Source organism: Rattus norvegicus, chromosome 8 (assembly GCF_021556685.1).
Source record: "Rattus norvegicus strain SHRSP/BbbUtx chromosome 8, alternate assembly SHRSP_T2T, whole genome shotgun sequence".
Taxonomy (NCBI): domain Eukaryota; kingdom Metazoa; phylum Chordata; class Mammalia; order Rodentia; family Muridae; genus Rattus; species Rattus norvegicus.
Window position 1 is genome coordinate 68,810,886 of NC_141541.1, and position 22,920 is coordinate 68,833,805.

General features: G+C 43.2%; 1 protein-coding gene across 23 annotated transcripts in view; it reads right to left on the reverse strand.

Moving 5' to 3' along the window:
- The window catches only part of Lrrc49 (leucine rich repeat containing 49), a 107,256-nt gene that overhangs the window by 49,556 nt on the left and 34,780 nt on the right, over positions 1-22,920 (reverse strand). For 12 of the 23 annotated variants that reach the window (NR_199174.1, NM_001436459.1, NM_001134469.2 and 9 more), the window contains 1 exon segment: positions 20,559-20,620. The exons of 9 other annotated variants lie outside the window; for them this stretch is intronic. Coding sequence is in view for 8 of the 14 variants with exons in the window: in NM_001436459.1 (NP_001423388.1) it covers positions 20,559-20,620 (62 nt within the window). In the remaining 6 variants the exon portion in view is untranslated. 23 annotated transcript variants of the gene reach the window in all.

A 22,920-nucleotide genomic window follows, 5' to 3' on the forward strand; every position in this document is an offset into this window, starting at 1 on the left:
AAATCCTGTTTTGTTTCCTGAAGGCTGCCTGGGTTTTGTTCTACAATGTAGTTTTGAGAGTTTTACATTTAGGCTTACATCCCATTTTGAGTTCACTTAATAAAAGGTCCAACTCTACATCTTCCCACACTGATGTGTGCTCTCTTTGTTGAAATCCATCTGGTTGTATCTATGTGGGTATTTCCAGACCTATACTTGATAAATGTGTGTATTTTTCACTGCCCCATTGCCTCAACTGCTGTGACTTCAGGGTGAGTCTCAGTGATGCAGCTTTGTAATGATTCTAAACACATCACAGCTCACTCTGTGAATGGCATGTGTAACTGTCTTGAACTTCTAGACCCCAAACATGCCTCAGTCCACACTTCCCAGAGACGCACTGAAGATCCAGCCTATGACAGGGTTTCCTCAGTCAGCTGTAAGCTATTCTCCCATGTCTAATCTCCGCACCAATTCCACTTGTGAAGCACAAGGACCCTGTGTGCCATTGTGGACTTGCCTGTGCTGGTCAAACCCCCCCTTCACGAGAACATGTCACAGAAAAATACTCCTCAGCTTAATTGGACTTTCTCTCTACAAAAGCTTCCTTGCATCAACTCCAGCACCTAGACTATAATAATTGAGTTCTAAGTGACATGGAAACTTCCTGTGTGGTCACTATGCCCCATCTGTCAAGAGCATCCCTTTCTCCCTCATCAAGCACTGTGAATAAAGGCAGAGGAATCCCATAGGCAATAAACTGTGTTGTTAATGAAATCACAGGTTCATAGTCAACTCTGCTTAACTGTACAAAACTGTCCTTAACAGGCTAGTGGGAACCTTCAAGCCATTGTCATTCAGTATTGCCAGACTCCAGGCATTAGCCCTTACATGTACAAATCATCTTTTGATATCTAGAAAACTGCACAGATATTTTGATTTTTTTAAGGTGTGAATAATCACAATAATACTCAATAATAATTCTGGGAATTCATTAACACCAGAGGTCAGTGAGACTCAACTAATAAAAATCCTCATGCTGAAAAATGCTTTTTCAGGATTTATGTTGAAACCACACCTCCCTATGATGGTAGGACACAGAAAAGTGTGCTATGAAAAACAGCAGCGTGACAGGTTTAGTAGTAGCCCTCCCTCCTCCTTATTGCCCTAGTCAGACGGTTCTTCACATTTTGGCCAGATTCAAATAAAACCATCCTGAGGTTATTTCACCTCAGAGTTGATCTTTACTGATCTATAAGATGATTTCAATGTATAAGATACATCTCAATGTATGTCAAAGCATTTGAGACATGTCAAGATCATTACAGGAAGGCATTTAAAACAGGAGGAAAGGGCGGTTGGCAAATTTAAATCTAATGATGACGTGAAGTATAAGTAGATTGGAGTAAACAGCCAACACGGCCTCAATGCCCTTCTACCAGCGACTGAGCTGTGGATCGGAGAGGAGCCATCAGGGGATTTTAAACATGAAGTGGGGAGGACAGCTGAGGGTGGGGAGCGGGTAATGGAAGTGGTGGTAGTAATGTGACCAGAACTGTAGTTCAGAAAAATCACAATGTAGTAGACATGTGTAGTGAATACAGGAAAGAAAAAGGACAAGAGTAGAAAGCTCCTTGTAAGTTAGATTGCAGGGGAGGGGGTGTTATGGCCAAACACAGTATAACCCCTGATAGTCATTCTGTGAATAAAGGGCAGAGGATCCATCCACAGAAGGCCGACTGGGAAAGGGGCAGGGGCTTGCGATCATTTGGATGTGAGAAAGAGAGAGTGCTGAGTAATCTCTAGGCTTCTCTCAGACTCGCTGCACTTGTGGTTTCAAGGTACAGATGCTGTCAAAATTTATGAGACTATGCTTAAAATGACTATATGTTATTACATGTAAATTTTTTCTTAAAAATGATTTAGAAAAATTGAAACTACTTTATAAAAAGCGCACAGTTGTAGGACTGGATGAAATGATAGGACAAAGTCTAACTATTCCAAAGAACTTCCTGATAATAAAATGATAAGTGGATTTCCTTATCCTATTCTTAGAATCCTGGTGTCTATTACTAATCAGATAGATAGACTGACAAAATGCAAACGGTGTGCCCAGAATCACATGAAAGGGCAATGCCTTTATTTTATGACGGGTGGGTCCTATTTGTACTCTTCTTTACTATCTACAGCCAGACGGCAGAGCCAAGATTTGTTTCTTATCGCTGTGTATAATTTTAAAGTAATGCTATCATCAAAAACTAAGGATGTATAAAATGTCAGCTAACAAAAAAATTCAATTTTACTTAGAATGAGTCTTCTCTGTTGGGGTTGGTCTAATGGTTAACGGTTGAAAGAATTGGTGGTGCCACTTACAACACTAAATGCTATCTTCACAAGTCAAGTGTAAAATGTGCCTGTGTGTAGTGGGAAGTTGCATTCCCAATGGCTGTGATCACTATGCCCCACTTCAGAGATCTGCAAGACCTAGGGAGCTGACTGATCCACATCAGCAACTCAAACATAAAAAGGACTCCAGGAGGGGAAGCAACTATACTTTAAGGCAGACACTGTCCCTCAATGCCGGCTCCAGCAGCTCACACACACACTCACACACTCATACACACCTTCTCTCACACATTCGCACTCACACATATGCTCACATACTCATACTCAGAGGCACCCAGTCATTCATACATCAAACATGAAATCACTAGGCAGACCCATAAAATATGTATGATTAGTAGAGTGCAAAACATAAAGAAAAAAGCATTACAAGAATTTGTATTGAACTTAAGAGGTGAATAAAATGTATTTGAAAAATCTTAAATGAATTGATCTGCTCAAAAAAACTAGGAAAGAAAGGAAGAGGAGAGTAGGGGAAGAAAAAGGAGAGGAGGAGGGGATATAGGGGAGGGAGATAGAGGGAAGGGAGGGAAGGAAGGAGAAAGGAGGGAAGCTATAGTGAAGGGAGGGGAGGGGAGATAGAGGGAAGGGAAGGGAGGGAAGATAGAGGGGAGGGAAGATAGAGGGAAGGGAGACAAGAAGGGGGAGGAAAGAAGGACAAAGGAGAAAAGAGAGGAGGAGAGGCAGGAACCCAGGAAGAAAAGACAAAGCAAAGGACCCTGAAATGGGTGAAGTGGGCCTTCGCACCCTGGAGGATTTGCTGACAGTAATCTTTACTTTACAGGATCTTCAATGCTGCGGGGCAGTGGCCAGATCCCAGGAACCGATCACATTAGAGAAATCTAATTTGTCATTAGTTCATAAATCCAGGTCCTCCCTCAAACAAGGACAGAATAGTGATGGCCGTCCCCAGCTGCTCCCCAGAGATACTGCCCATCTCAACACTGAGTCTCAGGAGGAGGGAGCCCAAGTTTGACCTGAGTATTTTTAAACACAAACCATAATTTGAAGTGTGAGCCTGCATTGAACAGCTCTAAAATACTCCAAGAGTCGAGTCTTTAGGAAAAAGACATCTAAGTCTGCTTTTGCCTAGAGAGCTCAGACAATGGATTAGACTCAAGAACTCCAAAGAATTCCCAAAGACAGATAGTAAGAGACAGCCACAAAACAGCTCAATCTTGCAAAGAAATGAAGCGCTCTGAGGACCTGTGGCATAGTCAGACTGGCTGAGACTTCAAATAATTGGGCTATCAAAAACCAAACAGTCTTAAACCCTAGAATAGGGGCCAGAGAGAAGGCTCAAGTGTTAGAACACTTGCTGCTCTTACAGAGGACATCGGTCCACTTCCAAGCACCTACATTAGAAGGTTCACAACTATTTGTAATTCCAGCTCCAGGGGATTCTACTCCCTCTTATAGACTCTGAGAGAATATCTGTGGGCGCACACACACACACACACACACACACACACACACACACAGAGAGAGAGAGAGAGAGAGAGAGAGAGAGAGAGAGAGAAATTTAACAGATGTCAATAATATGTTTTAAGAAATACAAGTAGGCTTGAATTTATGAGTAAAATAAAAATATAAAAAGATCAAAGAGTAAATTAAGGGACTAAGCTCACATCCTATTTTCTTGGATCAATTGGTCTTTGCAGAAATGAAAGCCACAAGAAATCCTATTTTTACAGAAGAATTAGAGTTGAAAACAGAAGGGGAAAGAAGGATGAAGAGCAGGTTGGGAGTTAATTTGAATCCTGAACACAATGATGAAACAATGGCACTCAGTGATTGACAGCTGGGTGAAAGGAGGTGGGCGCTGGACTAAAAGTAAAATAAGCTGTAAGGGCAGGGCCCAGACATCGCCCTTAACACAGTGAACAAGCTGTCAGGAGAAAACAGGGGCCAGCTCAGGTCACAGAAATCTACCACCAATTGTTACTTGGTTATCAATTTATATCAATTATTATTAAAGAATTATAACCCTTGTTCTGTTCCTGGATGCATATGTGCACATATATTTGCATATATATGCATTATATAATCTGTATCTGCAAATATATATCTGTAAAGAGAGCTCTATCTCCTGAGGGTTGAAGGTCTGACTCACTTGAGTCCACACACATATGTTTAAACAGGTAGTTCACAGCTATAAAAGGCGGAAATCCTCATCAGTGCCGTAGCAACAGGATGGAATGAAGTGGGCAAGGCAAATGGGCGCCTCCAGCTCTCCCAGGAACACAGTGGGGGAAGGGGTCCCTGAGCAGAGACATGGGCGTCCATTCTGAGCATGCTAGTCATCCTGGAGAACAGGAGTCTCACCCTGAGCAGGAAGCAGGAGCCTGCCCTATTTAGGTCAGCCAGACAGATGGCTCTGTGAGGTGAAAGAGGGTGGAAGTAGAGCACAGGAGGGACGTGGGGCACGGGGGCGGGGGGCTTGAACTTAGAGTACTAGAGAATAGAAGGTTCTGCCATCTGTCATTAACGTGAACAAAAAACGAAGCTCTGTGCTCACATGAATATCGACTGTTACTTTTCCATCCGGTTCACTTTCCCTGTTAACAGACTTCTTCCCTGCAGTAAACCCTTCCACAAGCTGAGACAACACCCCCAGTCCCAGCACTGGGTGCTTTGTGCCCTTGCCCAGGATGATTACTTCCGACTGGTACCTGACCTAGTTAAGGCCACCGTTAACCGCAATTTCTGCAGCACACCTCCCAGCCGTGCACCCGAGTCACCAGGATCTCCAGAAAATGGAAGCTGCTCCAGGAGGTCTACTATGTGGCTTGGCTGCCTGAACCTCTAACAAGCTTCCCAGTGGGGTGAACGCTGATGATTCTGAGACTTTGAACATTCCGCTCCTCAGAAATTTCCCTGAAAGTGCTGTGAAGGGGCTACTGGTACACATGGTGCTGGGTTCCCTACATCCCGCAGCATCCCTGCTTGTCACTTGGGGTTGGTTGTGTTCTCTGTGACTCGATCATACAGTCGTAGGAAACAAAGCTATACATTCAATCTCTGCTACTCTCCATGTCATCTTTGGTGTTTTATACAAAGAAATGGGTAAGAAATGTCTATCAACAACTGGCTGGAATAAAAACGGGTTCTTTAATGAGAAAGGCAGGAAAGAGACTGTACTGAGCTGGGACACAACCAGCCACAGCGCTGGGCAGGGGTAGACTTCCCTTGGTATCCGTAAGATTTTCCTGACTGGCCCTCTGTGAAAAACTGGGAGCACACTCAAAACCCCTGTGCTCGCTTAGGAGAACAAAAGCCACCACCCTAATGTGTGATGCTCCCCGTAAGCAAGCTCCCCAGTAAGCAAGCTCCCCAGTAAGCAAGCTCCCCAGTAAGCAAGCTCCCAGTAAGCAAGCTCCCCAGTAAGCAAGCTCCCAGTAAGCAAGCTCCCAGCAAGCTCCAGGTCACAGCACAAAAACACTGCCCGCGTACACACTCATCCAGCACTTACCACAAGATCTGTCTTAAAGTTAAAAATGAGTCTCTGATTTGAAGGTCTACAACAGACACTGGCAATTGTTTCTAAGCTGTTAGGTGAGTTTTATGAAGAAAAAGGACCCAAATAGACATTTCTCAAAAGCATGTATGCAACCAGTCAACAGGCATATAAAAATCATAATCAAATTCCAACTGAAGCCGGCGAGACACTACCTCGTCATGTGTGTTAGAACGGCTACTCTCAAAACACAAGGGGTGGGTGCTGGCGAGGACACAGGTGTCGTAGTTTGATGTCTAGTGTGCCCACAGTGTTCTGAATACTTGTTCCCCACCCAGTGGTGCAATTTAAGGAGGCTTCTGAAGGTTAGGCCCAGCTGACCCAGAAGTCACTAGAGTATGTTTTCCAAGGTGACACTGCCCCTGGTTCTTCCCTTGCTCTCTGCTTCCTTGTCTACTAAGATGTGAAGAGTCCCACCACCACCACCACCATACACACAGACACACAGACAAACATACACACATACACATACACATATGAAAGAAGAAGTGAGGTATGCATACACAGCACAACTCTAGTCCACCTCAGAAGGACATCTTGTCCTTTGTAGCAGGGATAAATCTGGATGACACTGGACTAAGAGAAGCAAGCCAGAGACAGAGGGACGAATCTATTTGATCTCACTTATATGTGGAATCTAAAATAGCTGACCTTGCAGAAGCACTGAACAGAATTGGGGTTATAAGGAGTTAGAACAGGATCAGCCAGCGGAAGGCCGAGTGCAGAGATCTTGTCCAACAGATACTACATTTCTATTAGAAGGAATGAGTTTAGGAGATCTGTGTATTTCATGGTGATTATGTTTAATAACAATGTATCATGTTTGAAAAGTGCAAACTGGCCTGGTCACTGCACAGGTATACAAATGTCCCACTTTGCTTTCCATTGCTGTGGAAACGTCACCACCAAAAGCAATGTGCAGAGGAAAGGGTTTGTTTGGCTCATACTCCAGGGAAGTTAGAGCAGGACTCAAGGCGGGAACCCCGAGGAAGGGGCTGAAGGAGAGGCACGCAGCCTTCTGGCTTACTCAGCCTGCTTTCTTATACAGCTCAGGACCAGCTGCCCAGGGATGGCACAGTGCAGAGTGGATTCACCCTTCTTACATCAATTAGGAATTAAAAAAATGCCCCACAGACACGCACACAGGCCAACACCTCAGTTGAACGTTCCTCTTCCCAGGTGTGTATGATTGACACCTGAAGCTAATTATGACAGCATATATGTAAATTCCAAGTTGAATACCATTAATATACTTAATTTTTTAAAATAAAAAGTATATTTTAAACACCAAAACAGTGCCCAGTGACTAGCTGAAGCTTTGAACCATCCTTTCAGATATTTGGAGCTTATAATTGGGTCACTGGCATAGCTTTTCAGGTGTTTGGGATAAACAAAGCTGCTAGATATCCCTTCATTGCAAGAATCCAGAAATTTCCTCACCTCCTCCTTTATTTTTGCATGCAAGGGAGGGGTCCTTTTGTCTGTGTGTGTGTGTGTGTGTGTGTGTGTGTGTGTGTGTGTGTGTATGTCTCTGTGTGTGTGTGTGTGTGTGTGTGTGTGTGTGTGTGTGTGTGTGTGTGTTTTGAGCCTGGAATTCACTATGTAGACGAAGCTAGCCTAAACTCATAGAGATCTGCCTTACTCTGCCTCTCCAATGCTCGGATTAAAAGTGAATGCCTCTAAGACTGACCAGCATGTAAGAGTTTTTAAAGAAGAAAACAGTGCTCCCTCTTTTATCTAAATCAAGTGCTCTGCAAGATTGGATAAGATTTTCCTTCCTGGACTGGTCAGGTTTCAGCAGCACATTAGAGCCATCTTTAATGCTAAATCAAACATGAAAGAGTGAAGAGTCCACCTGTCTAGCAAGCCCTCACTGCATGCACAGCCTCTTCAGAGTTCAGATATTTGATGCCACAGGAACAAAAGCTGGTAAGACCTAGTCCCTCAGGCAATGGTATTCAGAAGCCTTTAGGAGGTGACTGGGTCACAAGGGTTCCGATCTCAGGCCTGAATTCATAGCTCAATAGGACACTGGAGGAGAGGGGGATGCTTTAGGCAGGGTCTGCTTAGAGGAAGCAGTCCTTGGGAATGTGCCCTCGCAGGGCATATTTTGTGCCCAGCTCAAGTCTCTGTACCTTGCCCTCTCCTTCCAAGCTGCTAGGAACTTGTGAGCCTCCTTCCACAAAGCACTTCAGGCATGATAAACTGAGCTCGTACACCCTAACAGCAACTGGGTAAAAGACTCTGGAACCCAGCAACCCCGGAACCTGTGAATCAGACTAAACCTGCCCTCCTTAGATGGCTCTGCTGTTTTGTCACAGCAATGAGAAAATGACCAGCATGGCTTCTTTCAGGAAAATCTCCTCAAAGAGGCAAACACGGTAATCTCACTGGAAGGACAGGAGGGGCCACTATACACAGAAGAACCCTCTGCTCTCTTTGTCTTTTCTGAACCTCTGGTACCAGAGCTCTAGCTCTGCCCGTCCCCCAGAAAATAGCTTTCACCTTACAACTCCTCTGCCAGCAATGGTATAAACAACATTTGAAAAGATATATTGCCTGATGCTGGGGGACTGGAGAGATGATATGGTAGGTAGGAGTATTTGCTGCATAATTATGGGGGCTGAAGTTCTGACCCAAGTAACAAGCTAGACTTTCCATAAATGCCTGTAATTCTAACTCTTAAGAATCTGATGCCCTTTGTGTGCATCCCCCCCACACACACATACAGGCACTCACACAGATCACACACACACACAGACACACACAGACACACACACATATATACACACATAGACACACACACATATACACACTCACACACACAGACACACACACATACACACACACACAGACACAGACACACACACAGACACACACACTCACACACACTCACACACACTCACACACCCATACACACACCAGACACACATACACACACACACAGACACATACACACACACACACACACACACACACACACAAATACATTAAATAAAAATTTTAGGGTTGGGGATTTAGCTCAGTGGTAGAGCGCTTGCCTAGCAAGCACAAGGCCCTGGGTTCAGTCCCCAGCTCCGAAAAAAAGAAAAAAAGAAATAAATAAATAAAAGTTTTAAAGGCAGGTGTGGAGGTGCATACCTTTAATTCCAGCATTCCTGAGGCAGAGGTAGGCAGATCTCTGTGAGTTTGAGGCCAGCCTGTTCTACAGCCAGACATCAGTAAAGAGACCCTATCTCAAAACAAGACAACACAAACAAACCCCAACTAAATAAGCAAATAAACAGATTCTGAGTCTGCACATCAAAATCACACTCTGCTATTTTGAACTCCATTTGTCTGACTCTTGTATTTCTTCAATTGATTCAAAACTTACAGCAGAAGTTAAAGGCTGACATTATCAAATCCCAAGGCAGCAGCTTATGTAAAGACTCTCAGGAAATGTGTTCCTACATAATTTACACAGCACAGTATTTGTGCTTCCATCACGAGCAGTATAAACAAACGCATGCTCTCCTTCCAAACAGCACTGCCCTGCACTTGCAAATGCAGTTCACTTAGCTGCGCTGATCTCTGTATACAGATTAGGATAAGCTAACTACAGTTTACAACGCCATCTCTACAGGGAGATACAGTAATGAAGACGCGGGTGTGGGGGCCTTCTGGACTCTACATGACACTTGGGCAGAGTGTAAAAATCTAGAGTATATACAGCTTCTGTCCTCTTCTAAATTGTACATCTCAATCATAAGGAAAGGTTTGGCTAGAAAGGCCAATCCTTCCGTTGGCTGAGGGTACAGACAAGCAAATGGTAGAGATGATTCTAATCAGAAGTTTGAAAAACAGACAGACAGAAATACAGTTTTAGCCATGATAATATCAGACTTTTTATTACAATATAAACTGCTATAAAGCAGGAGAAAATATAGACTCCAAGTGTTAAATAAATCATAGTACAGAGGCTGTGCCCCTTTGAGAGAGAGAAAACACAGGAAGTCACATTCACCTTGGCTTCTGCCTGGAGACACTTTCCAGACCACAGGATGCACTTGGCAGAGGATCCAAAGAGAGTCAGAGGTCTCACGAGTCAGATGAAACCCAGAGCAGATTCTGGGCCTGCTGGGAGTCCCGGAATGTGGGTAGTGGGTAGCGAAGAAGAGTTGGCATACAGAGGAGACCCAGGAGCCTGTAGAGGGTCTCTGAGCATCTGCCTGGCATCGGGATGTACATGCAGAGCCAGTGCCATGAGCCCTAGCAGTGAGATCAAGACCATCTACAACTGCTGAGGGGCTGTGAGATCAAGATCATCTCCAGGACACTGGGAACCAGGAGACAATAGCATTCTAGACAGAGTGAAGACAGTTCTCTGAGCATCCAGATTGTGCACTGGACCACCCCAGCCCTCAAAGTCAGGCCTCAAGTGCAAGGTGATCAGAGATGGTGACTATTTCAAGTTTCTCTATGGTAAAGGCTTTAAGGGTAATTAAACAGAGGCCTTGAGAATAATCTAGAAATTTATTTCCCAGAGCTATGTGTTTACATTCCGAACAGAAATAAAATCTGGAGCCTTCGCTTACATTCCTAAGGCTAACAGGCTAAGAGACTACCGCCTGTTCATCTCAGGATGCTCATTTCAGGATATATTTATGTTAGGAAGATGAGGCTCGCTGGTCTTCCTTTCCCCTCTCCCCTGTCCACTTCTCTCTACTGTTTCTTTTTCTTCTCTGGAGAGAAGGTACACATGCAGGAGCAGCTCCTATATAAATTCTAGGGCTAATAATTTAGGGTCATGCTATGTATTGAAGCAGTCCCCATACATGTCGGTGGCATATGACTTTGTCATAATAGCTTTGTGGGACAAAACAGAACATGGGAAATGATATAGGCAAATCACTGCCTCTCCCATAAATCCAGAAACCCTGTGTTTAATATAAAAATCGCACAAAAACATATTTTTAAATGCATCATCTAATTCTAGAATAAGTATTACTCTAGACCTGCCCTTTTCAACTAAAAATCAACCCTAAACATTCAAACTTTTCATCTCGGCTAAATCAAAGCTGATTCTCCAGAAGGTTATCAAACGGAGCTCAAGACGTCCAAGACAACACAGCCCTTACTCTCACCAGTGTCTTGTCATTTTGGAATGCCCAAAAAACAATTCTTAAAATTTGCCAGACCAAAAAATCAGCAACAAAAAATATAAAAAGAAACACATAATGAGAAGGGAAAACAGTCCCAGGAGAACCCAGATTCTGGCAGCAGTAAGCTAGGACTCATCACAGTGTGCACTTTGACCTCTATGTCAGGTCAGATCAAGGTCAGATCTTCATACTTCCCTTCCCTTTGCAACGGATGACTTAGGAGCTGTCACAAAGAGGGTGTCTGTTTTCTCCAAGAAAGAAATTTAAATCTTTTCAAATGTTCAAAAGTATGCATTTGATGGCTTAGCCATTGAGGAGACTCTTGGGCTGAAAGCTCTTGAGGCAGACGTGAACAAAGTAAGCAGACCCTAATGCAACCCTAACTTAGCTTCTCCGTCCTGTTCTCCTTTGAACAGATTTACATCCTGGGCTGTGGCCACAAGAAGCACTGAAAGACTGATTCCTGAGACTACTACGTGGCAGAATTTGCTGAATGAGGCCTTTAAAAGACCTATGAGAAGAAAGAGATCCAGCAGACCCAACAGCCTCTTCAGGCCTCTATGGGCACCAGAAACACATGTAAAACACTTATCATTTGAAGGCAAAACACTCACAGTTTTTTAAAAGTTATTTATGAATATTGGAAAACATCAGATTCAATTTGGCTTTATTTATTAATTCATTAAAGTGAGGAATAACTGTCAGCCAGTTGATGGAAGGCATGACACGCTAGAGTAACGTGAACTGACTGGACATCCTGTATGCTACAAAACTGGGTGTAGAAGAATGAAGAGAGGAAACCATTTCTTCATTTGGGGTTGTATCCCTAATGAATGAAAATAATTCTTTCCATTTGGGTTTGAGTTTTGATTGCAAAAGGAAACACACTTCCTCCAGTGGATAAAATGTAAAAGTTCTGTAATTGGAAAGACACATTTGGGTTTGGGCATAATTGATTGTACACAGGAGTGTCTGCCCAAATTATCTGACGAACATGTTCATCACTTCAGTGCTTTGCCCTTGTCTGTTTGCCTCTGTATCAAGTGACCACCTTGCCACAGTTAGGGTTTCATTTGAACACTAAGGACTGCATCTTGCCTTTGGCAGGGCTTCTACAATGCATCTGCACAAACACCATTAGAGAAGGTAAGCCACTTGGGATGTTTCTAGCAGGTTTCTTGAGTTTGCTTTTTAAACTGTGAATTTAATAGGTTTATACCTTAAATTTGTTTCTGAATATACTTTTAATTTCTTTCTCCTTGTTAGAAAAACTAAAAAGGAAATCATAAGTACATCTTGGCCTCAATTACTTATTCTTGTTTCTGAACCAAGAAAAACACTGCCCAACAATTAATCACAAATAATTTTAAGGCTTAAGGGCCTTCCTTTTAAGAATAGGCAACAAAGGGGTTGGGGATTTAGCTCAGTGGTAGAGCGCTTGCCTAGGAAGCACAAGGCCCTGGGTTCGGTCCCCAGCTCTGAAAAAAAGACCAAAAAAAAAAAAAAAAAAAAAAAAAGAATAGGCAACAAAAACTTTCATGTAATTTCTAGAACCTTTGCATTAACTAATTCAACCCACAGCTTCTGGGAAGAACACTATCCCCTGAGCAGAGTAAGGCAATCAAGATCTCTCTCTCTCTCTCTCTCTCTCTCTCTCTCTCTCTCTCTCACACACACACACACACACACACACACAGAGAGAGAGAGAGAGAGAGAGAGAGAGAGAGAGAGAGAGAGAGAGTGTGTATGTTTCCATAAGGCTTTTGCGAATGTCTTGCTGTTATTCTAACACCTTCCCTCAAGGTTTTTCTCCTCCCACGCCCACCAGTGCTCCATTTTCACTGGATTCTCTGAGTACTCCAAGTTAAGTAATCGAATGTAAAGACTCAGTGCTGGGAATCCACACATGTAGCATTTGTTTTTCTGGTTCTGAGTTATCTCATTCGGTATAATTTTCTCAAGTTCCATCAATTTACCTGCCAATTTTATGATTTCAGTTTTCTTTATAGCTGAATAAACTATGGCAAGACATGCCTATGGTTGCAATAGTGGCCCAGTGTTATGAGGGTAACCAATTACATTCCTACTGAATTTAAGGTCCATTCTATGGCAGTTGGGGGAAAGTATGCCTACAGTACTGGCAAGTTATATGCCTATAACTGGCAAGAACATGGTTGGAGAGTTCATGGGCCTTAAGGGTGAACCCACTACTAATATTTTGTTAAGTGAACATTGTGTCAATCTGCCCTCTAAATTCAGATCTCTACCCATGCACACTACAGTTCTCAGACCTCAGCAGAGAAGCTCTTTGTTCAGTAGACAGAGGTTAACACTGAATTCAAAACTGGCCAAAGTATAGAAAATAGGTGTTTGTGGGTTGCTCAGACACAAATGGGGACATCTATATCACAGACACACAGACGCAGATGCAGACGCAGACACACACGCGCGCGCACACACACACACACACACACACACACACACACTCTCTCTCTCTCTCTCTCTCTCTCTCTCTCTCTCTCTCTCACTCTCCCCTCTGTAGGGCTGCATGCGTAGATAGATATTGTTTGAATTTGTTTTGTCCTGGAATAGTTTGGTTTCTCCATTTATGTTGATTGAGAATTTTGCTGGGTATAGTAGCCTGGGCTGGCATTTGTGTTCTCTTAGGGTCTGTATGACCTCTGCTCAGGATCTTCTGGTTTTTAGTCTATGGTGAGAAATCTGGTTAATTCTTTCTTTGTTTTGTGCATTTAGTGTTTTGATTATTATGTAATGAGAGGATCTTCTTTTCTGGCCCAATCTATTTGCTATTCCATAGGCTTCTTGTACATTTATAGATATCTCTTTCTTTAGATTGGGGAAGTTTTCTTCTATGATTTTGTTGAAGAAGTTTTCAGGTCCTTGAGCTGGGAATTTTTGCTCTCCTCTATTCCTATTATTCTTACATTTGGTCTTCTCATTATGTCCTGGATTTCCTGGATGTTTTGGATTGGAGATTTTTATGTTTTCAATTTTCTCTGACGGTTGTGTCAATATCCCAAGATCTCTCAGACACTAAGTCACCAACTAGGGAGCATACAGCACCTGATATGAGGCCACCAACACATATACAACAGAGGACTGCCTGGTCTGGCCTCAGTGAGAGAAGATGCACCTAACCCTCTAGATTTGAGGTCCCAGGGAATGGGGAGACCTGGTGGAGTGGGGGTTTGGGGGGATCATTCCCTGGTGGAGTGGGGGTTTGGGGGGATCGGGATATCTTCTTGTAGACAGTGGGGGAGGGCAAGGAGGCATGGAATGAGGAGTTTGGTTATACGGCAAGTTAAAGATTAGCCTATGCTACACAGCAAGACCCTCTTTCTAAATAAACAATATAAATACATACACTTATGGTAATTCATTGCCATGAATAGCTATCAGCCTCTCAGCTTAAGTGTGAATTCAGCCTGATGCAAGGTGTGTAAAAAGCCAGCAATCAGGACTTTCATTTAATTTTAGCTTAAGAAGGCTTCTTTGGGGAAAACACCTCAATTATTTGAACTTGTGAAAATGACCCTTTATAACTACAATAGAATAAGTTAGAAGATCCACTGTGACTTCAAAATCCTGGGTGTTTCTTTATAAGCTGGTTGAGAGGTCTCAGGAAGTCTCTAATTGACAAATGGTACCTGCTGAAGAAAGGTGATGGCTGGGCTGAAAACACAGCTGTGGAATAACTAACCTCAACGGTTTTCTCCAGAGAGGCTAGACGGACGCTCAGTGCCACGCCCGGCTTCAGAAGGCCTCACTATAGCCAGGGCAGCCTTTTAATGTACTTTTGAACCAGCAGAATTAATGTTTTAAAGAACTACAGATAAGACAGGACAGAAGTAGAGTTTAATAAAATAAGGCATATAGAAATTGTAAACAAAACAAAAACAGTAGTGCTGTGCATTAGAGGTACCACACCTCTTCAACAACCACAAAAGGGAATAAACAAGCCTGTAAAGGTGCCCAGACCCTCCACTGGCTTACACAGTCACCTGTCCTTTTTTTCCCTTCCTTCCTTCCTTTCTTTTTTTTTTCTATACCTGCTTTGTGAACTCTGACCCTTCAATAAAATGCAAGACTTATAAACACTGTCCTCAGAAAAAACTATTTCTGATAGTTGCAAGAGGAGACTTGCAGCACAGGAGGAAGCTGCTGTAAGGAAAAGCCACACTGTCAGCATCTCAACGGCCTATTCAAACATGGCTGCAGCAACTGGGATCACCTGGTCTCCAGGGCTCCCGGACAACTCAAAGAATGAACCGCTATTCTCTGCTCACATCATGTAGATGCTTTCCTCTGCAGTCAACTCCATACCCAATTAGTGAATTAGAAGACACAATGTGGGTTGAGGATTTAGCTCAGTGGTAGAGCGCTTGCCTAGGAAGCGCAAGGCCCTGGGTTCGGTCCCCAGCTCCGGAAAAAAGAAGACACAATGTGAGTACATTCTGTCAATAGTTCAAAGAGAACCGCACCCAAGTTTTTATTGTACAAAACAGAAAGAAGTGTAGAAGACACACAAAGAAATTGACTTCTAGTGCTTATTTACCTCCAGAAACATTTACAGACAATGTTACACCATTCAGTTCTAGAAGAATGACAGTGATATTGGTTTCCATAATAGAGGGAAATCTTGTACTTGCCTGGCATGTACAGGTTCTGAGCTCCGTCCATCCCCAGCAACACACACACACACACACACATACACACACACACACACACACACACACACACACACACACATACACACACACACGGAGAAATAGGGGGAAAGAGAGATCACCGATGGTTATAATTTCTAGCAGAAGCCATTAGAATATTTCCCTTAAAAGTATTTTTATATTGTGTTTATGGGTACTTTGTCTGCACACGTGTGTACACTACATGTATGCCTGGCATGCAGAGGTTAGAAGAGGATGTTGGATACCCTGGAACTAAAGTTACAGATGGTTGTGAATTTACAGACAGATGTGGGTTCTGGGAATCAAACTGGAATCTTCTGTAGGAGCAGCTCGTGCTCTTAACCGCTTAGCTGCCTCTCTTGCCACATTATACTCTTTCTAGTAGCTTTACTTCCTCCAAAAACAAAATCAAAGCCTAGATTAAAAGTTTCAATGTCAGAGTCTAGGAGATGGCTCAGCAGGCACCTGCCACCAAGCCTGGTAACCTGAATTCAATACCCAAGACCACACAGTGGGAGGAGAAAACCAGCCCAGCAAGTTGTCCTCTGACTTCTACACGGGTGCTGTAGCACATACCCTGCCCAATAATAAATAATAGACAAATAAATGTATGTTTAAAAAAGAGACAGTGCTAGGGTTGGGGATTTGGCTCAGTGGCAGAGCGCTTGCCTAGGAAGCGCAAGGCCCTGGGTTCGGTCCCCAGCTCCGAAAAAAAGAACCAAAAAAAAAAAAAAAAAAAAAGAGAGACAGTGCTGAGAAGAGCAGAGATGTTTTTACAAAGTGGGGCTAAAGAGAGGGCTCAGTGGATAAAAGCTCTTAAATGCTCTTGGAAAAGACTCAAGTTCTGTTCCCAGTACCCACATTAGGTGGCTCACAACTCCTTGCAACTTCGCTTCCAGAGGGACCTGATACCCTCTTCTGGCCCCCAAAGGTACAAAAGTAGAAAACTGTATGAAATAGTATTTCCCTTAAAGTGTAAGGTGGACTCTGGTATTTTCTCTTCTGTCTTTTTTTCCTAGTCCTGAAGAACCAAGCTGGTTGTAGCATCCCTGCATGTGTTCTGAGCTGAGGTTACAGGACACAGACCAGTGATATTTTCAAGTCAGGTATAATTCCTGCTTTACCTATGAATTCTTGAACTGAATTTAAAACTACAGAATTAGGGCTGGGGGAGCTGTGGAATTGGGATTCACAAAAAGTAACTCCAAATGCTGCATTTAGTGTGTGAACTCTTAGTGTCGTTTAATCTGAGAGGTACAAGATGATCTCCAGTTCTTCTGACAGGAAAAGGAAATGAAAAGGTGACTACCAAGGTGAAGGCGGACACAAACAGGATGTCTCTAAGGAGGCTAGGTGGGATAAGATCTTGGCACTGGGGAAAAACCTAGAATGAAAATGTAGGTCTGTTCTGAATACTCCCTCTTCTGGTATATTCTATACTATGTCAAGAATACATGAGTATTCAACATAGGAAGGAAATTCTGACATGTAGCAACATAGGTGACCTTGAGTATATTATGCTAAGTAAAACAGGCTGCACATAAAAGTACAAACAGTGCAGGGTTTCATACATGTGAAGGACCTCCCTCCAGCAATCAAGTTCAGAGGCGGAGTAGAACGGAGGTTGCTAGTGACAGAGGATGGGAGTGTAGAGACTGCTTAGTGAGTATAGCACTCCGGGTCTGTGAGACAAAAGAGCCCTTGAGTCTGGCTGCAAAACAATATGGATATCCCTCACTGGCTTAGGGTTTCATTGCTGTGAAGAGACACCACAGCCACGGCAACTCTTAGGAAGGAAAACACTTAGTTGGGGCTGGCTTATAGTTCAGAGGTTTAGTCCATTATTGTCATGGCAAGAAATATGACAGCGTACAAGCAGACATGGTACTGGAGAAAGAGCTGAGAGTTCTACATCCAGATCAACAAGCAGAAAATGGGAATGCCACACTAGGCCTAGCTTGAGCATGAGACCTCAAAGGCCACCCTCATAATGACACACTTCCTCCAACAATGCCATACCTACTCCAGTAAGGACACACCTCCTAGTAATGTCACTCCCTATGGGCCAAGCATTCAAACACAAGACTCTAGGGGGGCTATTCCTACTCAAGCTACACATTAAACTCCCTGGCCCACTTAAGCTTGCAGCCATAACATAATGCAAAATGCATTTATTTCAACTTCAAAAGTCCCCATAATATGTACAGTCTCAACAATGTTTAAAAGTCCAAAATTCAAGAGATTCATGCAATCTCTTAACTGTAATCCCCTGTAAAATCGAAATGAAAAAGCAGATCACACACTTCCAACATATGATAGTATAGGATATACATTAGAGCTCTAAATGGTAAGAAAGGAGCATAGTAAGGAAATAACTGGACCAAAGCAAGACTGAGAATTAGTTATGCAAACTCCAAACTTTGCATCTGTATGATGTCAAAACATTTTGCAGATCTCCAACTCTTTTCATCTTTGTTGACAGCAACACGCTTCTGTCTCTCCGGAGAGTTCCACTCCCTGTAAGCTGCTCTTCTCGGCAGGTATCCCACAGCTCTGGCATCTCCAACATCTTGGGGTCTTTAAGGCAAGCCATGCTTCCCCTTCCCAGCTTCATGCAATGGCCGCTCTAAGCCTCCATTCAGCACCCTTGCCATGTGCCTGGCCTCAATGGCTTTTCTTAGTTGTGGAGGGAATTCCACAGTGAAATCTCATTTTGGAAGTTTCAATATTTCCACAGGGCATCTAAGAGTTGATGCTGATGGACCATTAAGAGTCCAACAACTTGGTGAAAACTTAAGAGGTCCCACAAGAGAGGGTCAGTGGGTTTCCCCTCTACGTGGCCATACACTGGTTCTCTTCATTTGCCAGATGCAGTTCTCCTCTCCGCAGAGGACCAGAAGCTCCTATAAAATGTGCCTTCCCTCTGTTGTTTCTCTCTGTTACCTTGGCTTCCCAGGAACACAGGACTATAAAGCATGGGAGCTCTCTTAACAGAGCATAGAGTCCAGAAGATGCACTGAGTCGTTATTAAAATAGTCTCTAGGGGCCAGCAGCACAGCTGACTGACATCCTTCTACCTTAAGTAAAGTTCACACAAATGTTTTCAAGGCTTGCTCTCCAAGAGTTTTATTCTTCCCCAAACCCAATGTGTTCATGATACAAAACCTCTGTGTCATAGATATCAGTACAGATCAACAGATCAATTTTATCCCCCAAACATATCAGGTAGAAACAAACACTAAAGAAACTCTAAAGCTCAGCCTATGCAGAAATACACAGAAAGCAGTTGGGGGTGTGGGGTGGAGGGTGGACAAGAACCTCGTAATGTTGCCTCACTTATTCCTCAGTTTCTTGGGAAATTGTGCTTTGTTTGTTTTCAGGGAAAAAAAAACCTACCAATCATATTTTGCAGGCTAGGTGAATCTCCCTTCTAGGCTTTGAAAGGAAGCCCTCTAGTATATAAGCAACCAAAGCAAACTCCTTATAAGCCCAAAATTTAGGAGTTCAGAGAGCTTGTATCCTGGGGCCTAGGAGCAGCATACTCTATATAAGCAAATACCGTTGCTCCCACGAACAAGAAGAAACAAGTTCCCCTTGGACAGGGAATCAAAGGGTTTACAGCAGCTTCAACAGTGAGTATTCTCTCCAGAGCTTTGCCAGCCATTAGGTAGAAATCGAAAGAAAACAATGCCAACCAAAGAATCACATCCCCCTTACACACACACACACACACACACACACACACACACACACACACACACACAGAGAGAGAGAGAGAGAGAGAGAGAGAGAGAGAGAGAGAGAGACATGCACACAAGTGAAAGCAGGGCAGTTAGAAAAGCATGAGGCAGGCTGAGAGAACACAGAAAGTCCTTCAGAAACTTTCATGCTTCTCTATGGAGGAGAAAAAAGGAGAAAGAAGGAAGCACATTTCTTCTGAAATCCTGTCTCTTTAAAATATTCACCATCTTGAGGTAACTGTTTCCTTTTAGAGATAGAGGATAGGAAGGTGAGGTTAAACTTCAGTATGAGCTGGGGAGAGAAAAGATGTGACCAGAAAGATGCACAGAACACCATGGTTTCTGGTCCTAAGGAGCACAGCCCTGGGGTCCAGGAAGAGCCATATGTTTAAACTTAATAGATATCCTTGTCAGCCTTAAAGAGAAACTAAAAAGCAGAGGGGAAGTCAAGTTCAAACAGAGGCAGAGGGAAGGAGAAAGGAAAGTGAGTAGGGAAGGAGGTCCTTCTGCTCTGAGGGGCCGGCCTCTGCCTCTGCTTCAGTTCTCTAGCCTCCCACACTAACACTGGGCAACATGTCATGCAAAACAAAATGTGTGCATTTGTGTAGTCTCATGACCTTCTCAGCAGCATCCATTCTCTGCAGAGACTCACTTAGAAGGCAGGCACGGCCTAATTCCCATGCAGCTCAGTGACAAATATAGCCTGCTTTATCAAAACTGCTCAGTGGCGGTACAAAATGCCGATGATAATTTATGAAAGAAACTAATTCAACTGACTAAAGCACTAGCTGTCAAACAAAGGACAGCAAATCCACACTGACAGCTCCATGCAGCCCACCAGCATAACTAAAGAAAGGCCTACTCTGCTAACTGCATCATCTTTAGCAACAGAGGCAGAAAACACAAGAGCTTCCTTTTCCCAACAAAGAACTTTGTCATGGGCGGTCCCCCATTTTCAAATATGAAACCTTTCAAGACAGTAACGCTCTCCCCAGCATTGACATCTCAGCGCATTAGAGCCCACACAGACAAGTTATCTAGTAATGAGTCGGGAGTTGCCACCTACCTAGTTATATTGTTGAAGCTGAGGAAGAGGCGTTGGAGGCAGGGCAAATTATCCACATCTCTCTACAAAATAACAGAAAGAAAAAATTTATCAGTTGAAAGAAAAAAATACCGTACTAAAATGCCTCCCTGTTCAGCTGCTGGAAGATATTCCTGTCTTTCCCCCTCCTGCAACCTTGCTACACCCTCATCTCTAGTGGACTCGGAGATCCATTCTTTGCTGCAGCAGAACAAGCGAGTGGGAGGGTGTCAGCACATCCGCAGAGCAAGCCGCACCAGCGCTAGCAAGGTACAAAGCCGTGGAGGAAGCAGGAATCACTGCGGCTGGCTCCCTTCAGCGTGCTTTTGGGAAGGATGCCAGGATGCTACTTCAGCATTTACTGTAGCACAGGCGGTGTGATCAGGGCTTGTTCAAAGTCACTTTTTAAAAGGAGACATTCAAAAGCTTTCCAAACAATGATGCAAATTCCTAAGCTGTTCGCCTCATTATTCTCAAACTGTTGTTAATAGATCACTCAGTTATAAAGACATAATACAGGGACAACCACCACCAACTAAAAGCAGATCATAATGTCACTGGCACTGTAAGGTCAGCTCCTAATCTAGGCACAGACTGAAGGTTTAGACTGTATGCTTAAGCATGTGCTAAAAAATGTTCCTGCAGTATTTTTAAAAGTTGCTCTTAGGGGCTGGGGATTTAGCTCAGTGGTAGAGCGCTTACCTAGGAAGCGCAAGGCCCTGGGTTCAGTCTCCAGCTCCGGAAAAAAAAGAACCAAAAAAAAAAAAAAAAAAAAAAGTTGCTCTTAGCCAATTCTGAAAGATTTAGGCTCAGATGACTGAAAAAATTACAAAATAAATACACTCAATTTCACTAGGCAAAACAACAACCACAACCCCCCTCCCAAAAAAGCAACAACAAAAAAAACCTTCCAAAAAAAAAATACTAGAGGAATAGCCTCTGCTAAGGAAGTAATCTGACTTAACGGAGAGAAGACAGCAGATGATGCTGTTACAAGTGCAGTACAAGGGTAGATTGGTATATTGGACAGTGGGTTGTCAGGGTGGAGGGTGGGCTGTTAGAGTAGAAAGTGGGATATCAGGGTGAAGGTGGGCTGGAAGGTGGAGGGTGGCCTGGCAGGATGGCCACACAATCTCAGAGGCTGGGACAGGATATTCCAGACTCTGGTAGTTCCTATGTAAAACCATTTCATTTCCAGTACAGTGTCTTCCTTCTGTAGTAACTGTCATTCTTAGGCTTCTCTGAAAACCCTGATCCATAAAAGTAAGGAAGTAGTTTCTATATCTTTCCATGGTAGAAGTAAAAGTGTAGAAAACAGGACAGCAGACCGATCTTCCCTCGTGAATGATGGGCTGTGTAAATTGGCAAACTTCTAGAATCATCTCTTAAGCCATCTCTTTTTTTACTTTCCCACAAGAAGGAGGAGGGCAGGCTTCACAGGACCTTGTTTCCCACAGGAAATGGATGCTGCTTTTGTATCTCTCCAGAAACAAAAGTCAGAGCCAACCTGAAAGCCCTCTCTCCACTCTCTCACCCCCAGACTCCTCCTGGTTCCACCTGGGCACAAGCACTGCTGGCACCCCACTGGGGACTGCAGGCAGTGCACACAGATCCTGAGAGTTACTGTAGTCTTACTGTCTCTCCATGCCACAGGCAGAGCATGCACACTCCTTGTAAGACAATTGTTTTGAAATTAAAGTACAAACTCAAATTAATTTTAGGGACATATTAAGGGTTTTTTGACTAAAGTATAAGTTTTATATCTACCTTTTTTTATGAAACGAATTTTGGCAGAAGCTTACCAAGTTTTCAAAACCATTAACTATCATTTCTTAATAGTTAAAAAAATATTCACAAAAAAGAAAACTAAAAATCTGAATATAGTTTACATATATCTCAATAACCACTTCTTAGCCTTTCCAGGACTTCAAAAAGTAGAATAATTACCCACAATGCTTTTGTTGTTCCAAATTTAACATCAAGAGAAAATGACTGTTTTTTAATTTTCCTAAAAACTTTAAGATATATTTTCATAGCAAAATTATAATATTATAACAGATAAAAAAATATTTGTCATAAATTATCTAGGCATGAATTTCTTTAGGAAAAGACCTGTTAGAAACTACTAAGGTATGGCCCTTCTAACAAGAAGAAATACTTCAGAAACAGAAATTCTGTAAGACTGTGTTAGCAGGATTCGCCACCCAGAGAGATAAAGAGTAACCTGGTAATGTCCACATGGCAGGGATCAAGGGCAAGCTCACACAGCCTCCCTCAGACAAGCACAGAGGGTCCTGGGAGGGACAGCTCTAGAGACAGATAGAACAGATCATGTGAAGTTCTG